General features: G+C 35.1%; 3 protein-coding genes across 7 annotated transcripts; 1 reads left to right on the top strand and 2 right to left on the bottom strand.

The window, feature by feature from the left end:
* The first annotated feature begins 1,538 nt into the window (after positions 1-1,538).
* PLP1 (PAS/LOV protein 1) lies at positions 1,539-5,665 on the top strand. Of its 5 annotated transcripts, none has more exons than XM_041006227.1 (7): positions 1,539-2,489; positions 2,803-3,010; positions 3,116-3,180; positions 3,518-3,597; positions 3,718-3,753; positions 3,860-3,923; positions 5,229-5,299. In XM_041006227.1, exons 1-6 carry the CDS (start codon positions 1,943-1,945, stop codon positions 3,908-3,910), a joined length of 987 nt encoding a protein of 328 aa, XP_040862161.1. In that variant the 5' UTR covers positions 1,539-1,942; the 3' UTR covers positions 3,911-3,923; positions 5,229-5,299. The 5 variants fall into 5 exon arrangements, with proteins under 5 accessions (XP_040862161.1, NP_001348083.1, NP_001348085.1 ...); NM_001361154.1 differs by having other exon boundaries at positions 1,560-2,489; positions 2,788-3,010; positions 3,718-3,773; positions 5,229-5,665; NM_001361156.1 differs by having other exon boundaries at positions 1,560-2,489; positions 2,788-3,010; positions 5,229-5,665.
* A 583-nt stretch (positions 5,666-6,248) lies between these two features.
* LOC100813021 (aldehyde oxidase GLOX) lies at positions 6,249-8,662 on the bottom strand. The gene has a single exon (XM_003519726.5). The coding sequence runs from the start codon at positions 8,214-8,216 to the stop codon at positions 6,534-6,536; it is 1,683 nt and encodes a 560-aa protein (XP_003519774.1). The 5' UTR covers positions 8,217-8,662; the 3' UTR covers positions 6,249-6,533.
* Positions 8,663-11,218: 2,556 nt separating this feature from the next.
* On the bottom strand, positions 11,219-18,050 carry LOC100801999 (protein NRT1/ PTR FAMILY 4.6). Its single transcript, XM_003519050.5, has 5 exons — positions 17,810-18,050; positions 17,599-17,707; positions 17,001-17,218; positions 12,940-13,371; positions 11,219-12,475 (listed from the first exon to the last, which is right to left on the bottom strand). The coding sequence occupies exons 1-5, from the start codon at positions 17,810-17,812 to the stop codon at positions 11,495-11,497; spliced, it is 1,743 nt and encodes a 580-aa protein (XP_003519098.1). The 5' UTR covers positions 17,813-18,050; the 3' UTR covers positions 11,219-11,494.
* Positions 18,051-19,608: the final 1,558 nt, after the last annotated feature.

Here is a 19,608-nt window from a genome sequence, read left to right on the forward strand (position 1 = left end):
TTAAAAGGCTGAAAACAATAAGCCAAAATAGGCCAAATATCAATGAAACAATGAAAAGATTAATCACCAAACAATTGGTGTGCACCTTTTTGAAATAGTGCAAGACTTTCCCATAAGAAAACTTCTTTTGAATCCAATATTTATAACTTCAAACAGCATCAGTCAACAACAAAGCCTAAGTTGAAAGATTTTTTGCAGCAATTATTAGACGGTATCACGTAAAATTGTTGAACTTCTTTGAGAAGGCTCTTCAGAATCCTAGTTTTGTTGAACATCTTTCACGCAAAATCGAGTTCATGGATTTATCAGTTGTTTCTGATATGAATTTGGTATCACGTGGCACACAGAGTTCAAATGCAGATGGGAAAGGCCACAAAAAAATTGTCTGAAGTAGAACCAAAAGGAGTGCTGACAAGAACAACTCTGATATTTCTTCACATATGGATGATGAAAATCTGATGACATCGTAATCGGCAAGGCACAAAAGAGGTTGCAATGGTAAAAAGTCAATATGTTTTGAGTAAAGAAAGGGTGAGCAATATTGTTGAAGAAGGATCTGCATTGGGAACTGGAAATGGTGAGTAGCAAGACTGTTTCTCTAAACAAAAAAAATGAACGAAGCGAAAAAAAAGAAGCGTTGGGATCAAACTGATTTTGACATTGGCTAGTGCAAAGATAATGACTTGCAAACAAAATGAAGCAGGCGAAAAATGAAGGGTGGTATGACTTGATACCATGATAAATCTCATGTTTGTCATGAATGAATGAGTGCAAATGGAAGAGAGAAAAAAAGAGAAAGATAAAGCAAGGTAAAACTCATTAATATTGGGGTAATGTTCAAATGAGCAAACCCCACTCATAACATAAATGCAATGTGCCTTATATAACATAATTAGTTAGTAACTAACTTATAACTAGTTAATCTAATTTGTAACTAACCAAACTAACTTTAACTAACTAAACTAATCTTATCTTTAATATTTCATGTTAATTTTATTTTTATATGAAATGAAATAAAAATATGTAACAACAATTTTGAATCGAATTAGATTAACCAGTTAAATTAAATTGTTCACGGACTTCAACTTAATTAAATCCAAGTTAATTTTTTTTTATATCAAACTTGAACCATATCAAGGCTTATGGAATCCAGCCAAGATAAACTCATATTAACTCATTTTCGGCCCCAGGGGAAAGTATAATATAGTACGGATGCAATTAGCATGCATGTCAAAATCAAACTCATGTGAGGTAATTAATATTTCAAAATAATATAAGTTTGATATTTATTATTAATGTGAACATCTTGTTGGCAACTAATTAGTATGAATTATTTGAACTTTGAGATCTATGAGTTCTCAAAATCAAACTTATCTCATTTTTTGTACAGAACTTACCTAAACTTTTCGTAACCAAGATTTTTTTTCGTACATGAAGTTGAAAAACTACGTGTAGTGATGTACTGTGCATGATAAGTTGATAACTACTACTAGTATTGTTAATGGGTTACCGTAAGAGGAAAAAAGGATAAAGTTAAAAAAGCATAACAATATTTAATTGAATTTATAAGGAAAATGTAAGAAATTTATGTGACTCCGGTTTGCTGCGTAGGGGAATGGTTCCTCCCTCAGTTGCTTCCTTCCTCTTGTGTCCACCCAGTTCCCCCTTTCATTTTCCATTCAATAATTCAAACACCAGTTAATGGCTACCCTTCTATTCCACCACAATTCGCCTCAGATATTCTCTTCCTCCTTCTTCTTCTCACAGCATTAAACGCCGTCGTTTTCATGACTCCATAATTCACCGGAAGCAGAACAACAACAAGAAGCAGCAGCAGCAGCGCGAGTTCACATGGGATTGGGAACAACCGCGAGAAGCAGAAGAAGAATCGTCATCGAAGAAGGTTCTAGAACAAGAACACACAACAACACCAACAACGCCGATGCCGATGGAGCTGGAGCAGGAGCTAGGTTCAACAACAATCCAGCGTTCCTTCGACGCGCGCTACACCCGCCACGCGCGCGACTCGCTCGGCGAATTGCCTGACAGCTTCACCATCACCGACCCCTCCATCCCCGGCCACCCCATCGTCTTCGCCAGCCCGGGCTTCCTCAAGCTCACGGGCTACTCCCTCCGCGAAGTCCTGGGCCGGCCCGCAGCCATCTTCCAGGGCCCACGAACATCCCGAAAATCCGTAATCGAAATTCGCGAGGCCGTTAGAGAGGAGCGAAACGCGCAGGTCGTTTTACTCAACTACCGCAGAGACGGTACGCCGTTTTGGATGCTTTTTCGTGTTTCCCCTGTTTTCAGCAGCGACGGTGGCGCCGTCGTGCACTTTGTTGCCGTACAGGTACCGCTTCAGAAAAAAGAAGGGTCCGGAGTGAGGGATTTCGGGTTCGGGTGCTGTCGGAAGGAAGTGTGCGTGGATTCGTTGGCGGAGATTGATCGCGTTTGTTCATTGGAGCAAGTGCTCGAACCTGATGTCAGAGGTTTATTTCTTTGTTTTGTTTTTTTTTTCTTCCTTTTCTTTACTTTTTCATGCATGTCAAGTGAGTGCTTCGTACTCAAGCGTTGCTTCACCAACCCTAATAATTAAATTAGTCGCATAATTAAAAATAATTTTAGGACAAAACGTAGATACATGTGCTTTTTGATCATGTTAGGTTATGCTAAATAAAGAAAAAAAGTTAAAATGTATTTTAAACTTGATATTTGATGCAGAATTGTAATAGTTCCTTTTGGTCTCCCAGTAATTGTCCTAGTGTTTGGGTTCTACTGATTTTTTAGCTTTGTGGGATGCAGAAGTGGAGAGAGAAGAGCCGTGTGAGGCGAGTGATGATGAGAAGCGAAGTGCTGTTACTGCCATGGACAGTATATTTTCTGTGCTAACCCATTACAGTGAGGCCACAGGGAGATTGGTGTGTAGAAAGAGGTCCAGCATTCCTGACGTGGGTCTTTTAAGCACATCCTTGATTATTTCTCTTGGTAGAATCAAACAAAGCTTTGTATTGTGAGTTATTGGAAATGTCTAGTTTTGTTATTACTTTACCGCAAGCTTTATGCTTTTTTGCAGACCCTTAATTTGTTGTTTGTATGATTTTGAGTTTCCATGCAGAACTAATCCGCATTTACCAGACATGCCTATTGTTTATGCTAGTGACGCCTTCTTGAAATTGACAGGTTCTAAAGCCGTTACCTTGTATAAATTAGATCAACTTCAAATGAACTTCTACAAATGTAAAATGAATTAAATTTTCATCTCAAGTTAATATCAGCCTATGCATTTCCACTTTCATCTCAAGTTTTCATCTAATAACTGAGACACATAAGTTGATTTTAACTGGTGGAAGAAGTTTGGTTCATTGTCTTTTTTTTCAAGTGTTTATTGAATATCCAAACTTAGCCTTATAAAAAAGCCTCACGATCATTTACAGCTAAATTCTGACATCTGATATATGGATCTAAAACCTATAGCTCAGATTTACTTATGTTTTCAATTATCCTGTTACTTGAATAGGTTATGCAAAAAATGAAGTTTTGGGCCACAACTGTAGATTTTTAGGTGGAACAGATACCGATACCTCGACTTTACATCTGGTGATACACTTCTTCTCGCCATAGGTTTTTTAATTTTGTCTTGTAATTTGGCAACTTAGAGTCTTAGACTAATGGGAATGGACCATTTTGTTATGCCTTTCTCTTATTGCTTACGTTCAGATAAGGGAAAGCATTAAAACAGAACAACCATGCACAGTACGTATTTTGAATTACAGGTTAATACTTCACTTTTGTGTCTGCTGCCTAAGCCGTGAAGTTTATTTATTGAATATGCTGAATTAGTTTTCTGCAACACTAACAGGAAGGACAAAAGCTCATTTTGGAATTTTCTTCATATCTCACCCGTTCGTGATGCTTCTGGCAAGGTAATGTTGACAGAGTATTTACTAGCTGAAATATAAATCTTAAACGCCTGTTTTTCTTTTTGTCAGTCGTTTGTTTTCCTCAGTCTGATTGGACAGCAGCGAGGATTTCAACACAATCAAACATGATTATGGTCTTTATATTGGAGAAATTAGATGACAGCTTCTGTTTTTGCTGCTTTGACCGTACCAATTTTTTTAGTATTCTAATCAGTCAGGTCGTAATGCATACCAATATTTAAATTTACAGAAGTTTTTATGTTGTTTGTTGAAGTATCCCCCCTTTATGATTCTAAACTCTGAAATTTCTCATTCCTTGTGCATGGGAAGTGCTTTGTTGGTCTGGAAAAATCATTTTCTAAGGCTAGGTTGTTAAGAAGGTAATCATTCATATAGTAACAAAACTGATTCTATTTGGTTGCTTTTTACCAGTTCTTACTAATCCCCCACCAAAAAGAAAAAACATTCAAGCAATGAAGTCAGTAAACTGATTTGCAAAAAATTATAACGTATTCAAGATTGGTTCATTGGAAATTTCCCTACAGTAAGTTTTGGTGATGTATCATCATCTACCGTTAACTTTATAGATCTATAATTTCTAGAATTGAATTGATGTAATCTGATGGCTGAGATGAGAGTCTTATGATGAAGAGTAGTAGCAGACATTGTAGTTGATGCCTTAATAAATATTCGCAATTCTATCTTAGTTATTTGGATAATTTTTACAGTCCATTGTTGTACCTGATTACAATTTCAAATGCGAGCATTTGGTCTCTCGTTTACCCATTTGATACCTGGATTATTCCACACATTCTTTTCTTTCTGTGGCTAAAAGGTTGAAAATTCCAGGTCTAGCCTCCTCCCGTCCAATCTATTTTCCTTAGAATAGGCAATAGACTTATTGATCCAGGCTTTTTAATTTGAGTTACCAACTATCATTAGTTAATTGGGTGAATTTTGTTTTCCCATGGATACAATCAATAAGGATCTTGCGGATTTAATTTAGTCACGGGTCCATTACAAGCACTTTGGGAAGAGATGCTTTCAGCTTCATATACGGGTTTTAAGTGTATATACACTATACATCATGTGATAGTCCTTCACATTTACATGCCTTGAATTTGATGATTTATTACCCACTTCTATTTTAGTTGCATACAAGCTAAACTGGTGAAATCTGTGTGCAAAATGTAGACCAACACCAACTTATTCTGCCCCTTTTTTATGGTGAAATTTTTTGTAATAGTGAAGTCACGGAAAATATTCTGCTAATTATACTGACAATTACTGAATCCTCTGTTTGTTCAGGTTGCATACTTTGTGGGAGTTCAAATAGAAGACAACAATAAAAACGATGATAGCCATTGTTTGAGTCCTGAGAAGAGACAACTTAGTGTGGTTGGTGTAGTCAAGGTTGCAGTGAGGAGTTTATCAATGACTGCGGGATCTTCTGAGTCGTAGCAAAAGGATCATGTGAGTTTGGAACAAATAATATTTGCCTACTTCCCAGAAATATTAATCCATTCGAAAAAATAATCAATCTCAATTGGTGATTGTTGAGATGATAGAAAGGTAAAAGAATTAATTTGTGAAGAAGAAAAAAAAAGAGAGTCCATACTGTCAATTGTAAGAAAACATTCTCTGTTGGACGTGTATAAATAAAATGTATTATATTTCCTAACTGCATTTATTTTCCGTAATGTAGCAATAAAAGTTGACTTGTACTATTTTCATCTTATCTTTTATCATTATGCTTTTTCCCACTTGATAAAATTGACCTGCATTGACCTTTTTATGTTTTTTTTTTTAATTTAGCTATTGAATGGTCAAATTTAAGAGTAACTAATACAGCACGTATTAATTTTAGTAGAATATTAAAGTATCTATATTTCTTTAAAGAAAAGAAGGCCTTCATCCATTTTGAGTGTTTATTGCAATTCACAGATAAAGTCTTAAAGCAAATTAATATTGATTTAACACGAGGTTTAACTCAGTTAATTAAATAAATAAGTGTTATAAATATCTTCATAGTGTATTATAATATCTTAATATTGAATTTAAACTATATCTTCTTTTTCTTCTTAATGCATGTCTTTAATCTTACATTTCTAGAAAACTACTGTAATTAATAAAAAAAACTTAGCTTGTTATTAATTAGTTAGAGCACTTTAGAAGGAGAGGTTACTAAGTACCACACTAAATTCGTGGGCTTTAACTCTTTAAGTAGATGAACAGGTGACAAATTAAAATGGTAGATATGCTACTATTTTTTACTAACAAAAGGAAGAAAAGAAAAACTCGGTTGATAAAATAAGATTCAGCAAAAACTGATGGATAACTTAAAGTCTTAAACAGAATAGAGAATTCCAAAAATAACATGAAATGGGAAATTAAAAAGATGTACAACAGCATATAGGGCAAAAAGAATAGGTGGTGTGTCTGATCGAGTCGAAACCTCAAAATTACCCCTCTAATCTATACATCCACACGAATGCCTCAATATCCCATTACGATTTCCCCTATGAAACTCAAAATTACCATTTGGACAAAAACTTACACATTTTTGTCCAAACCATAATTCTGATTTCAAACTTCCAAACCATGCAGCCTCAGTCACTTAACCTGAACCCAAACCGCAGCGCTGGGAACTCCCGCGTGCACTATAAAAAGCATATAATACCCCGGTGGTGCCACCGCGAGCGAGGGGGGCCCACGCGCCACCACCTTGTAGCCGAACTTCGCCACCTCCTGAACCGCCACAACGTCCAAAACCAGCACCCTCTGGTTCATCGCGAACGAGTGCGTGGTAAACGACGGCGCCACGAGCGTGACTCCCACCCCTCCCTCACGGTACTCCTTCAGTTCAAACGTCACAGCAAACAATCTCCCGTACGACGCCGTATTATTCTCCGCCTCCACCGTGAGAATGGAGGGCTTCAAGTTCTCAAATTCCACCCCCAAATATTCCGGGTAATACGCGTCCATACTCAGCTCCGTCGGGTACGGGTTGGCCCGAAAATCATAAACCCGGTGCGGGTTGCTCCCACCTACCAAAACCCTGCCATCTGGCACCAACACTGCAGAAGAATGATACAATCTTCCAGTACTCGCTGGAGCCAGTAACTTAAACGGATCGGCCGAACCGGGTTTATACATAACCGGATGCAAAACCGGGTTCACCGCATTCTCCCATCCCGCACTACCATTCATTGCACCGTTCAAAATAATCAAATCACCAGTAGGAAGCAAAATCATATCAGGCATAACCCTAGGCATTGGCATAACTTCCATAACCCATTCAGGATTTTCATCCGTCACTTTCAACCTCCCGCACGTTCTAGAAGCTTCTAGAAATATTCTTAACTTGTTCGCCAAGCTATACGCGCCGGGGTACGCGCCGCCACATATCATAACCTCTGCTTCCGGCAAACGTGTTTGTCCGTTAGTTAGTCCCGTCAGGTTTAACGGGAGGAGAACGGAGGAAGCGGTGCTAGGGTAGTTTCTTTTTTCTTGGCCTGGGATTAATGGAAAGTTGCGGAGGATTTTGTTTTTGGTGTAATCGAAGAGAATGGAATTCCGGTTGGCGAAGATGAAGAGGTTGCCGTCGGGGAGGAGGTGCAAGAACGGGTAAAGATTGTTCTCCTCGCCGCGGTTGGGGTCGCGTGTGAGTTTCAAGAACGGTAAGAACCAAAACGACGACGCGTCGTTTTGGTTCTTTGGGACGAATTCGTAGGTGAAGGAGTTGCGGCCGCCGACGACGATGACTTTGCCGTTGGGGAGGATCTGGTTTGAGGCGTACCAGCGGCTTGTGGAGAGGTTGTGGTTATTGTGTTCGAGCCAGTCGCAGGTGTTGTGGCTAGGGCAAGGGGTGAAGGAGCGGAGTTTTGTGTAGCCGTCGTTGAAGCCACCGGTCTGGAGGAGGGTGCCGGAGGCGGTGAGGGCGCCGGAGGAGCACCAAGCGTCGGAGCGGAGGGTGAGGGGGCGGAACGTGTCGGTGGCGAGGTCGTAGAGGACGGAGTGGGCGGTGCAGTCGAGTTTTAGGGCGAGGTCGCGGGGGTTGAAGCGGCAGCGGTGGCCGGAGAGGGAGATGTTGGAGGGGCCGAAGTCGGTGCGGTCGAAGATCACCACCTTGTTGTCGTACATTACTTGCATGTGCATGGCGGAGATGCCTATGCTGCGTTGCAGCTGAACCCAGTGGCCACCAGTACTTGTTGATCCCTCTTGAAGTGTCATGGTGAATTGGAGAAGAAGAAGAAGAAGGAAGAAAGGCGAGGCGTTCTTGATCTTGAACGCCATTGTAAGAACTAAGAAGTGCTTATACGATCCTACTGTGTTTTCTTTTCCCCAACGAGATTGTGTGTATATATAACTATTTATATAGAAGGCAAACTTATAAGGGAAGGGTGCTTAATTATGGAAGTGTTTATGTTCCTACGTTGCAAAGGCTATTATCTTTACTTTTTTGTTCTTGTATTTACTGCTGCTATCTTCTTTTATATCGTCGCTTTTGCGCGTTATCTCACTCTTTGTTACTGTCCCTCTCAGAAGAATTTATTGTGGATATTGAGTTTGTTGTGCATTAAAGAATAGAGCAAGCAGCAATGACAGTCTGCTAGCTCGTGAGGATAAAAGGGGGGGCAAGGCTTTTGAGGGTTTTGGGAGGACACATAATCCTTTGGAAAATGATAGTTGATACCATCCATTAGAGAGACACAAGAGGATGGAAAATATGTAGTTATGGTGATAAGTAGTAATCATGTAATAGAAAAAGAGAGATAAAAAATAATGAATATTAATTAATAGTACAAGTTAACATTGTCAACATGTAATATTAGGAAAATAGAGAAAAATGTAGTTCCTATGTGATACTTTTTCTTTCGGATTATAATTATTGTCTAATGTTGTTTTACATAAAAAAAATTAATAAATAGATGAAAAATAATAAAAATTTTATAAAATTAATTTTTATTATTATTAATTTATTTTTTATTTTTATAACTCATATCATTAATATTATAAAAAATATAAGTAAAATAAAATTAATGGTATATTAAAAAGCTTAAATGATGATAATTATTTTGATTTTTTTTCTGACACGATGATTAGTATGAAATAGAGTTGAATATCATACTGAAAAATACATTCTTGTGTGAGTTATCATTTTCTACTAACATATTAAAAAGTGGATTTTGAACCTTGCTAATTAGGCCATGATGCATGGTATAATTAACATGTTCTTTTTTTCACTTGATTTCATCAAGCAAATGTCTTAAAACGTGTGTACGTGAAGGAAAACTTGAATTACCTCTCCAATACGTACTCTGCGGTTAACGACTAGAATTTTCCTATGACGGTAGTACGTACTAAACTATCCAATTCTATAATTTGATGATATATAATTAGTAATTAATTACAAAGTAAGGAAGGTTAGGTAGGTATGCCTCTCAAGATCAAAACTAACTTACCATTGATTTGACAATCTTAGACTTATGAATGAATCAGTTAATTAATTGATAAAAGCACGATGCCAAATAATTTAAGGAGCATGCGGTCTACGTACAATTAATTGTAGTTAAGAGTTGAAAGTGAAATTGTGAATTATTACTTGTAATTAAGAGAGTGAATGTGTGTGGGGCTATGAGATACTACTAGTGTGCAGCGTCTGCATGCTGTTGGTTAGTAGCAGTAATAAGGTCAACGTTACAAGTCTTGCAAAAAATGAGTACTCTGTTGTTTCTGACTGAATGGGGCCTTAAACTTTCTGTGTTTTGCGGCAATTCACACACTTCAATTGGAAACTTTGACGGTGGTGGCTGTCAACTATTATGATAGTATCTGACTACATTCACCAGCATGGACCATGTTTTTGTCTATTTAGAATAGAATCGCGCTTCACTCACCTTACACAACAGGGAATGGCTCAGATCTGTCAAATATAAATATGAGGAAACTGTGTACTATAACATTTATGAACCACGATATAATTAATTCAATTAAATTGGATCTACCTAAAATTTTACTCAGGGGAGGCCATATATCTCCACTTGTGCCACAAACATATGGGAAAATCAGCAGCAGCATCATTAATACAAGATGTGATGATTCAATGGCTGTATGTACACATTTTCTGTGCATGCAAGTAGTGGCATGGAAGGTGATGCTTCTGAAAATTAATATTTTTGAGGAACCATGGCTGTTTCTTCTTCCCCCTACCCCATTAGCTAGGTTCATTAAAAGAGGAAATGAATGGCAATTTCTTATTTAACTCAATTAAATATTGTTACTTTAAACTTTTGAAACACACAACTAAAAATAGAAAATAAATATAGCTAAACTAAATGAGAATGAGAATGGTATACTTCGGAACACTTGAGTAGGGCTTTACCCTATGGATTTTTGCAGGTTAGGCATTAGGAGAAAAATATGTGTTAATCATCACCTCAACAATTTGGGCCACAGAAAATCAATTCATTTTTTATTTAGGTAGAGTAGATAACTATACATTCTCGGGATAGATAAGCATTTATCTTTCACATTGTCAGAGTATAGTACAAGCCAAACTAAATTATCTTTGTTACAGGGGATGATATGCAAGCGAAATTAGGAAAAATTGTTTGATAAAAGCTTTTAAGAAAAGGGTTGCATCGGTAGAATAAATTGTTTGCCAAATTATAAAATCTTTATTCCTTGATTATATGGGGTTGATGATTCTAACTTTTCATCCCATTGATACCTTGTACCACTGAACGATGTAGTAATATTGGTCTTAAAAGAAGCGGCGGAATCAGCATCCTTAGTCTGTATGGTAACTATCTTTACAATTTGGCCATGCAGATCAAGTTTAATCAGGATACAAAAACATTCAACTTCAAAAAGAAGCGACAGAATGTATAGCCTCACGCCTAAAGATTTTATTCGTCAACTGTGGATTTTAGATAGCAAAAACTTATTTAATTGGCCCACAATTATTTACAAACTAATAAAATGTCTCTCACCAAGGCAACGCAGGAATGATATTATAAAAACCTTTTCTTTTCAAGATATATGATAATTCTATTTTCGAGTCCTCAACATCATGGTTTGATTAACTCTCCTAACAAGTGCTTTAATTTGAAATACATAAAAAAAAAACACTAAACAAATAGTCAAGCACATTTAGTTATATTTTGTTGCCTCTGTTTTGTTTTAGTTGCAGCATGGCTTTTATTATTTTGGTACTATGAGGGTGATCTCGTTAATTTGGTTGTGTCGTCCCATTTCACATCGTGTGCAGATTAATAAACCGTCCCAAACACAAGTTGAATAAAAACCATTTTGCTCTCACTATTGATAAAAGAAAGAGTTAGAATGATTACACATGGTGCTATATCACTATTTTTGTTTTTGTTTCTATTCTATTATTGTAGCACATACATATATAACATATCCCGATGCTATTTGAATTAGGGGGTAAATGCTGTGCACCCGTTGAACACAACTCCAACACAAGACTGGCTTGGCCAAAATTTGGTCATTGAACTCTTTAAGTCAAATTCTCAATTAAACCATATGAAAAATTTTCCCCCTTTGCTTCATTAATTAGTAGTACCTGTTCCTCTATATTTGTACTTAGTGGCCCAATACAAGTAGTGTAGGAAGTTCAACCCACTTAGCACACACATGAGCCAATAGAACTTCTCTAGGTGATAGTGGTTAAAGTTGGCACCGGATAGCCATGGTTTATTGTGGGTGCCATTTCCAGTGACACTGTTTACTATAGACACAATCACTGAACTTAGGTAGTACCCCATTGCCAAAGAAGCCCAAGAAAGAGAAGTAGCCAATGATCTCATTCTTATTGGTGCCTCTGTGAAGAAAAATTCCAACAATCCTGCCAAGGTGAAAAGATCAGCAGATCCAAGGAACAAGTACTGAAAAGCAATCCACAAGAATGTGATAGGAAGTGGTTTGGTTGGATCATCAAGTAGCCCTGACTGAGTTGCCACTCTTTTCCTTTTGATTTCAACAATAGCAGCCACTGCCATGGCAACTATGGAGAGTACCAATCCAAAACCAATCCTTTGGAGGTGTGTGATTCCCATTTCTGACTTGGTTGCTTTCCTTGTGTAGGGGATGATGATGTGGTCATAGATTGGTGCTAGGATCATGATGAATACCACCGGGAAAACCGGTAGCGAAGACGGTGGAACCTTTAGGGAACCAAGCTTGGTGTCCATTGTGGCTGCTTGTTCAACAGAGAATGTGGACAATTGAGCTAGGCAACAGTTGAGGATGATGGTGCAAGCAAATATGGGTAGCATTTTCAATACTACCTTGACATCTTCTACTTGTTGTACAGTGCATTCTAGTGATGAATACCTTGGCTTGTTTGTAACTGCTTTGTTGAGAAACTTGAGGTTGCTTGTTGGGGTTTCAGTTGTTGTGCTTGCTTTAACAGTTTCTTGTTGTGATTCTGTTCTACCTGAGTGTGGATTAGAAGGGCTTGAAGTCATATTCACAACTGCACTGCTAGTGTTTTTGTAGGTGCAGCTATTCAGTAAAGCAGCAATAAGAACCTGCTCAAATTCAAAACAAAGAATCACATACCATGCTAAATTATTATGAGAGGGGTATAACTCATGATAATAGTGAAAGAGAAATGGGAAATATGAGGCTATCTTATAAGAGTAAATAGTGTATGCATTAGTAGTGTAAAGAGATTTTATAGTTATTTAATCACAAACTTTTTAAGAAATTTTAAGGAACAGTGGAAGAAAAAAAATGCAAAATTTGCTTATCTTTAAGAGTAAATAGTGTATGCACTATCGGTGTAAAAAATTATATCATCATTAAATTACAATTTATTATATATGATAAGATTATTAATATTTATATAATCATTTCAAAAGTCATACCTATCTTAATTTCTGATTTGTCTACAGTTTAAAACTTTTGTATTGACAGTAGATAGAAATTAAATTAAACTCTTCTTATAAAGTAAACAAATAGCTTAAGTAGAGGTTGGTGCAATGAAAGTTACCTTTAAAATGGTTGTAAGTGGGCTTCCTGAAGGGATCTTGTTCTTGTAGGTTGGTGAACCGGCCAAGAATACTGGGATAGACACAAATATGCTAATAGTAGATATTGCAAAACCCCATTGCCACCCTTTGTTGTCTTCAATCCACACCACAAAAGTAACTGCAATAAGGGCACCGCATGATAGGCAGAAGACGAAGTAGTTGAAGAAGGTTGATCTCTGCTTCCTCCCAGATGGGGTGGTTTCATCAAATTGCTCACCACCATGTGCTGGCAGTGACCCTTTGATTCCTCCAACCCCCAGAGCCACCAGATAGAGGCCAATGAACAACATTGCTGCTTTGCTACCATTAACTTCTTGACATGGGGTGTCTAAGTCACACTTTGGTGGCTTCAATGAAGGATCACGAGCTTGGATGGTGAGTACAATCAGACCCTGCACAAAAAGTCCAAGTTCCTTAGCCATGTCACGTTTTTGCAATATATAACAAAGCATAACAAAAAGGAAAAATGTGTCAACCCTTTTAGTTGATTTAGTTTCTACATTCAACATCTGTAATAAAATCTCATGTTCACAGCTTCACAACTCAAATGAAGGGTTTTGGGATCTATAGCACAAGTATCCAGAAACAATCTTGTTTCAATCAGAAGTCAGAACATTCATACACAAGACTCAAATTTTTAACTCTAACCTACAAAGGACTCATTTGCTTTAAAGAATTGCAAAATAATTCTAGCTAGAATTAATTTTATACCATCAAAAGTAATTGAGATGTATGCCAAAATTAATTTCAATTATGAATTTAACTTAAAACGTTTTGCAACAGAAAAAGAAATTGACTTTAGGTGTAAAAGGATCAGACACTGAATAGGATTAGCTACATGAATTAAAATACGTTAGTCACGTTATTATGCTTTTTTCCATAACCATCTCACCAAAGTCATTCAATTCTAGAGGCCATTAACACTAGTAAGTAATTATACTTCCTGCTTTAACCTCTTTTTCTTTTCACTAATTTTATGTTGTTCTAGTTCTAGTAGTTAATAACCTCGTTTTGTTTTTGCCATGGTTCTGGAAAGGGCTTTTATAGAAGGCCCAAACTAGGTGCAGACCCGGACCCTCCAAGTCCAAAGTTTGCCCCAGTTCATGGGCCCAATATGATGTACAACAAAACACAAAAAGCTGCAAGAAAATATCATCAACTGGTGGGTACCACTTCCAAATGTTAGACATCAATGCACATGGCATGGGCATTGCGTTGATCGCATTAGTGACACCTACCAATCTTTTTCTAACCCTTATTTCCCTCTGTTTTTGCTCAGGAAAGCAAACCAATAAAATATCACAAATTTGCCAGCGGATATATGCTTTTGGACTACACATATATCATAAGTGTGCCTACTAGTGCCTACCATATTTCCTCGAATATTAGACCAATAATAAAGAATGCTCTAGTACTATACACAAAAAAAGTTTTCAACATAAAACAAGGTCCTAGGCCACGTGTCTATGCCTCCATCCCCACCTCAGTGTCTGGACCTCGCACGGACAAGGACGTATTATAATCCACTATTAACATTTTGTTATGAAATGTCACTTGTGCTATGTTGGCGTTTTGAGTAAGTTTTCAATATGCGATATATATGTGAAAGGGTAGTGATAATCAGATAATGGATCATCAAAATGACAACCACACACGTGGTTCACAAACTTTCTTTGCTTAAAAAATAACTATGTTAATACGTGAACTTGCCTTATATGTGCCTTTAAGACTTCTAGAATTTGTAGATTTTAGAAAAGAAAACCTTTTAGAATAAAAAACAAAGACATGAAGACAAGGTGTTCATTATGACCACAAAGATTTTCAAGGACCATGCACTGCTACTAGATGTAGAAATGGCACTTAGGCTTGGCATGAACATGATATATACCAACCAAATACCAATGAATCAATTACTTGATGTTACTAAGTAGTGCATAGTACACCTTAGTATGCATAATTTTATTTTTTTCTCTAAGGAATTTATTGACGAATTCGCGAGATGAGCTGTTGAGGCTTTGGAGCACACGTTACAAATTCTTATTCTTATTCACTTGGCTATGATTTATAAGCTGTTCCCAAATAATAGCGTGAAGTGAAAATGATGTCTTAATTAATTTGAACTCAGATGTTATTGTCCTGAGTTCATGTATTTAAATGGTTAATTGCTCCCTGGAAAGTTAATTAGCGCTGACTTAATATTCCTATTTTTTATTACTCCTTCTGGTTTTTATATATTTTTTTCTATTTCATTAATATTTCTATTTATATGTATTGTTTTTAAAAAAATATATATAATTAGTATATTTTAATTATATTCTTATATCTATTTAAATTTTAGATAATTTACACAGTTATTATAAATAATTTTATAATTTTAATATAAACAAATATATTAATTACGTTTTTAATATGCGTGCTATCTTCTTAAATAGATACTACTAGTTAACAGAAATTAATAGAGCAAAAAGATTCTGGTCAAACATCTCAGTAAAAATTGTTTGAATATTAATTTTATAGCTAAATAAAAATTTTTATGATTATTAAATCATTTAAAAATAATTAAGAGACGAGGAAGAGTTGTACAACAGCCAGAGTAAGTGATCACGATGACACGTAATACTATAGGCGAGATTTGAGGAGCCAAAACGACAAAAGTTGATGCACTAAACAAAGGGGTCCTAGGCACTTGAGGAAATTAAATATACGTTGCATGAAAAATAATACGTGGGTCCTCTTTTATTTAATAAATTAATTAAAGATATGCTAACAAGTCTTTTAAAGATACCTTTTAAAAGAATCAAGATAATATAAAATTACTTAATACATTAAAAAAATATTTTCTTTTTAACAATTAATAAAATAAAACACTCTTTAGCCTTTATAATAAATTAAGCAGCATTCTATATCATGTATATATATATAATTAATCTTCTCACATCTTTACTTCATGTAACACCAAAAAATCATATTATATAAAAAGACAAAATCTCCTTCCACCAATATTATTTTATCTCCTCCACTCCATTAAGCAAAAGGATAAAGTCGTCGGACACTAACAGCCATATTATGTGCCCTTTCCATTTAACTGATGTTGTGAGATGCTGACCACAAGATCAATTATATAATTATGTGCATCATGCTCATGCATTACTTTTTTTTTTTCTTTCTCTCAGCTACTCTATTTTTCTTCCCTGGCCACCACTAAGATTGCAAGTTCGAGGTTATAATTTATAACATATACTAGTATACATTCTTTATGGTGATATTTTTAATTGGGATCAATTGAGAAGAGACATAAACCTATGTAAATGATTGTGTATCTTTTTCCTCTCCCCCATTTTGTGCCCCAAACTAATAAATATATTCTAGACTTGGTCTGTTTGTTGACTTGTATATATCTGAGTGGGCATTAATTCATGCAATTCATAAGGTTTTGTTAGACAACAAGTGGGGGAGGGAATTGCAACAAAAGAAAAGGAATCCAGGGTTGGGATAAGTGTTTTTTAACACCATTCACATTTTCAATTCTTCGATGAGAATTTGATAAATTGCACCATTTGATTCAACCCTACCCTCCTGCAAGTTGCAAACCTTTGCAACTGACTCTTATTCCGGTAGACACGTCACATCCTTTTGCCGGACACGTGTTCCTTGAGTCACCCAGAAAAAAATAAATCGAAAATCTCCTTTATATTTAAGTAAATCTTCTCCTGTACAATAAATATTAAACAAATTTTATCTGTTTAAAATTTATAAAGAAAGAGAGAAACACAAAATTTGATTTCCCATTTCTCTGAGTCACATATCATGGAAAAGGAAAAACAATAAGTGCAAAAGCTTGAGTTAGACAAATTAAGGTAACTTAGTAGGTAGGTTTGAGTTGAGTGAGAGAAAGTCGAACACAAGACACAACATACACTTACACAAACACAGACAAAGCATAAAGTGATATCATCATATCACATGGAGAAAACAAGCTAGAGTGTAGTAGTAATAATAATAATGCATTGCGGTGGCTTACCAGGAACTCAATAACTGCACTTATCAGGTAGACACGATAAGTGGTGAAAAAGGCATCGGATAAGAAACCACCGAGGAGGGCAAGAAGAAAGGCTGTTCCCATGAAATTGGTGACATTGTTCGCAGACTTTGAAGGTGACATGTGCATGTACTGCCTCAGGTACAACACCAAGTTGCTAGCATTGGCCAAAAACGCCAGATTCTCCAATATCTCCGCCACTAATAAACAAAACACAACCACCTCGGAAATCAATACTAGACATATCACAATGAATTTGTCTCATACTAACTATTAAATTTCTATGGTATGACCTTATGAACATTTTATATTTATCTTAAACTACTTTTTTTTTGTTCTTTAACATAAAAAAAGGACTCTGGTCGAAATCGAGTCCTAAAAACCACTAAGATTAGTCTAATAACGAGTTTGAATAATATGCATGCTGATTTAAGTTTGATTCTTTTTGTCGTCGTTGTACATAAAAAGAAACGGTGTCCCCATTGAATTTGGCTTAAGATGCCCCTATAAATGTGTGTATGAGTGTGTGAAAATGAAATTTTTTGAGTAAAAAAAAAAAAGAAAAGATTTTGAGACTGACCCAGAACAAAGGAGGCTGCAAGCATGCCTCCATGGCGACCTCTAAGAGCAGGCTTGTTCCTCCAATCCACATACCCTTCCCATGTGCTAACTTGTGGAGCTTCTAGTTCCTGCAGAATTTTTATTAATTAGAAATTAAGTGTCATATTAATGCAACACAATATATATATTTGGGAGAGTAAAAAGGAGAGAGAAAATTCAATCCAACCCACCATGGTGGTTAGATTAGTTTGGATCTGAGACACGTTCTATCGATGGTTAGGACTTAGGGGATAAAGAGTGGTGACTGTGGGTGGTATTTATAGGGGAGGTAGAGCGAAGAAGACTCCAATTTGGCGGCATAATGGTCATCACGCACCACACCATTAACATTGAAATTGACTTTAATCCTTCTTTTCACATTCATTTTTTTTATTCCTTGATATGTGCTTTGCATTTGTTTATTATTATATTATAATAATGTTTAATCTTGGATTTTAAATAACGTATTACAATGTGACGTCATTAGCGTAGGTAATATGATACTTTACCTTGTACAATCTTTTAATAGTTTTACCTGTGAATACGATAACACCACGTACGCTTTTGTATATATTTAAAGTAAATACGTATTTTACACTTTATATATATTAAAATTTATTATATTCGTAACATTTTGTAAGCTTGATTATTGTAAAAAAATTAACACTTGAAAAGTGAGAAAATATATTTGAGAGGATAAAGCATATATATACTTATAATTGTTGATTAGTAAATTAGAGTGTGCATCAAATTCTATAAAAATATAACTAGCTAAACAATTAATTAAAGAGGTCTCATTATTTTTCTTTTGAAAATTTTATGCTTTTTGAGTAGGAAATAAGACGAGCGCTGGCAAACACATTCTTTAATAGTATAATTTTGTACAATTATATTGAAAAATACTCCCTTCATATTTAAATAAGGTTAGACATATGAGTTAAAATTTGTTTATATTTTGGACATTTTTTTTACTTATATTTAAGTTTAAAAGAGTATAAAATTACGATTGATATTTATTAAATAAATAGTAAAACTCACACAATTCAATAATTTTCAACAAATTTCAATTAAAAATATGTAAGAGAGTATGTGTTATTTTTTTTATCGGCAGATTGAAGATATATTTAGGCTTAATTACAAATTAGTTTTATAATTAAATTTTATTTTCATAAATTTTATTACTTAAGTTTTTAATTTTTGTATATTTCATCACCACTAATAAAAAATGGATGATTTTGACATCATAATTATAATTAATGTAAAAAAGTTACATCATAATTATAAATGATATAGAAAAGTTGTTTATAACATTGGTTATAACCACAATGAATTTAGAAAGTAACTTTTTAATATCAATTATAACTATTTGATACACAAAAATCTTTGATTTTTTATATCATTTGTTTAGTTATCAATGTGATGATAAAATATATAAAAATAAAAAAAATTTAAATGACAAAATTTGTAAAATATTAAAAGTTGAATGATAAAATTTGTGTAGAAAAAAAAATTATAATAAAATCCATAAAATTATGAAAATTAGATGATAAAATTTGTGAAAATAAAACTTAAATAATTAAATTCATGAAATAATTAAAATTTGATATTTAAAATTAAGTATATTTTATAAAAGCGATACCAGAAGTACTAAGGTGAATATACAAAAATTACTAAAGCACCAATAAAGAGACAAAGAGAGTATGTCGTTAACATTTCTCAAGAAATCGAGGCGGAAATATGTTAAAGTTACACTCTATCTTAAATACGTTTCTCACTTAATTTTTTTTACATTTAATTATTTCGATGTTAGATTGCATCTTAATTAGGAAATTAATTTTACACTAGTATAATAATTGAATATTTGATTTTATTTTTAATTAAATAATTTCGCAGTTGAAGTAGACTGCTCTTCCCACCAAAAGTAGGAGTATTAGATCCACGCTGAAAATCTAAAGGAGGGCAAGATATTGTAATAATTGATAGACAAGTA

The sequence above is a fragment of the Glycine max genome, chromosome 2 (assembly GCF_000004515.6).
Source record: "Glycine max cultivar Williams 82 chromosome 2, Glycine_max_v4.0, whole genome shotgun sequence".
In the NCBI taxonomy this organism is placed as follows: Eukaryota; Viridiplantae; Streptophyta; class Magnoliopsida; order Fabales; family Fabaceae; genus Glycine; species Glycine max.

What these genes read in the sequence shown, in the direction of transcription:
- PLP1 (NM_001361154.1), top strand. Translation starts at nt 1,943, where the DNA reads ATGCCGATGGAGCTGGAGCAGGAGCTAGGTTCAACAACAATCCAGCGT. An exon ending in GCTCGAACCTGATGTCAGAG is followed by an intron (nt 2,490 to 2,787) that starts GTTTATTTCTTT and finishes CTGATTTTTTAG; the next exon opens with CTTTGTGGGATGCAGAAGTG. An exon ending in GTACGTATTTTGAATTACAG is followed by an intron (nt 3,774 to 3,859) that starts GTTAATACTTCA and finishes CAACACTAACAG; the next exon opens with GAAGGACAAAAGCTCATTTT.
- LOC100813021 (XM_003519726.5), bottom strand. Translation starts at nt 8,216, where the DNA reads ATGGCGTTCAAGATCAAGAACGCCTCGCCTTTCTTCCTTCTTCTTCTT.
- LOC100801999 (XM_003519050.5), bottom strand. An exon ending in GTGCAGTTATTGAGTTCCTG is followed by an intron (nt 13,372 to 17,000) that starts GTAAGCCACCGC and finishes CTTTTTGTGCAG; the next exon opens with GGTCTGATTGTACTCACCAT. An exon ending in CACTTACAACCATTTTAAAG is followed by an intron (nt 12,476 to 12,939) that starts GTAACTTTCATT and finishes GAATTTGAGCAG; the next exon opens with GTTCTTATTGCTGCTTTACT.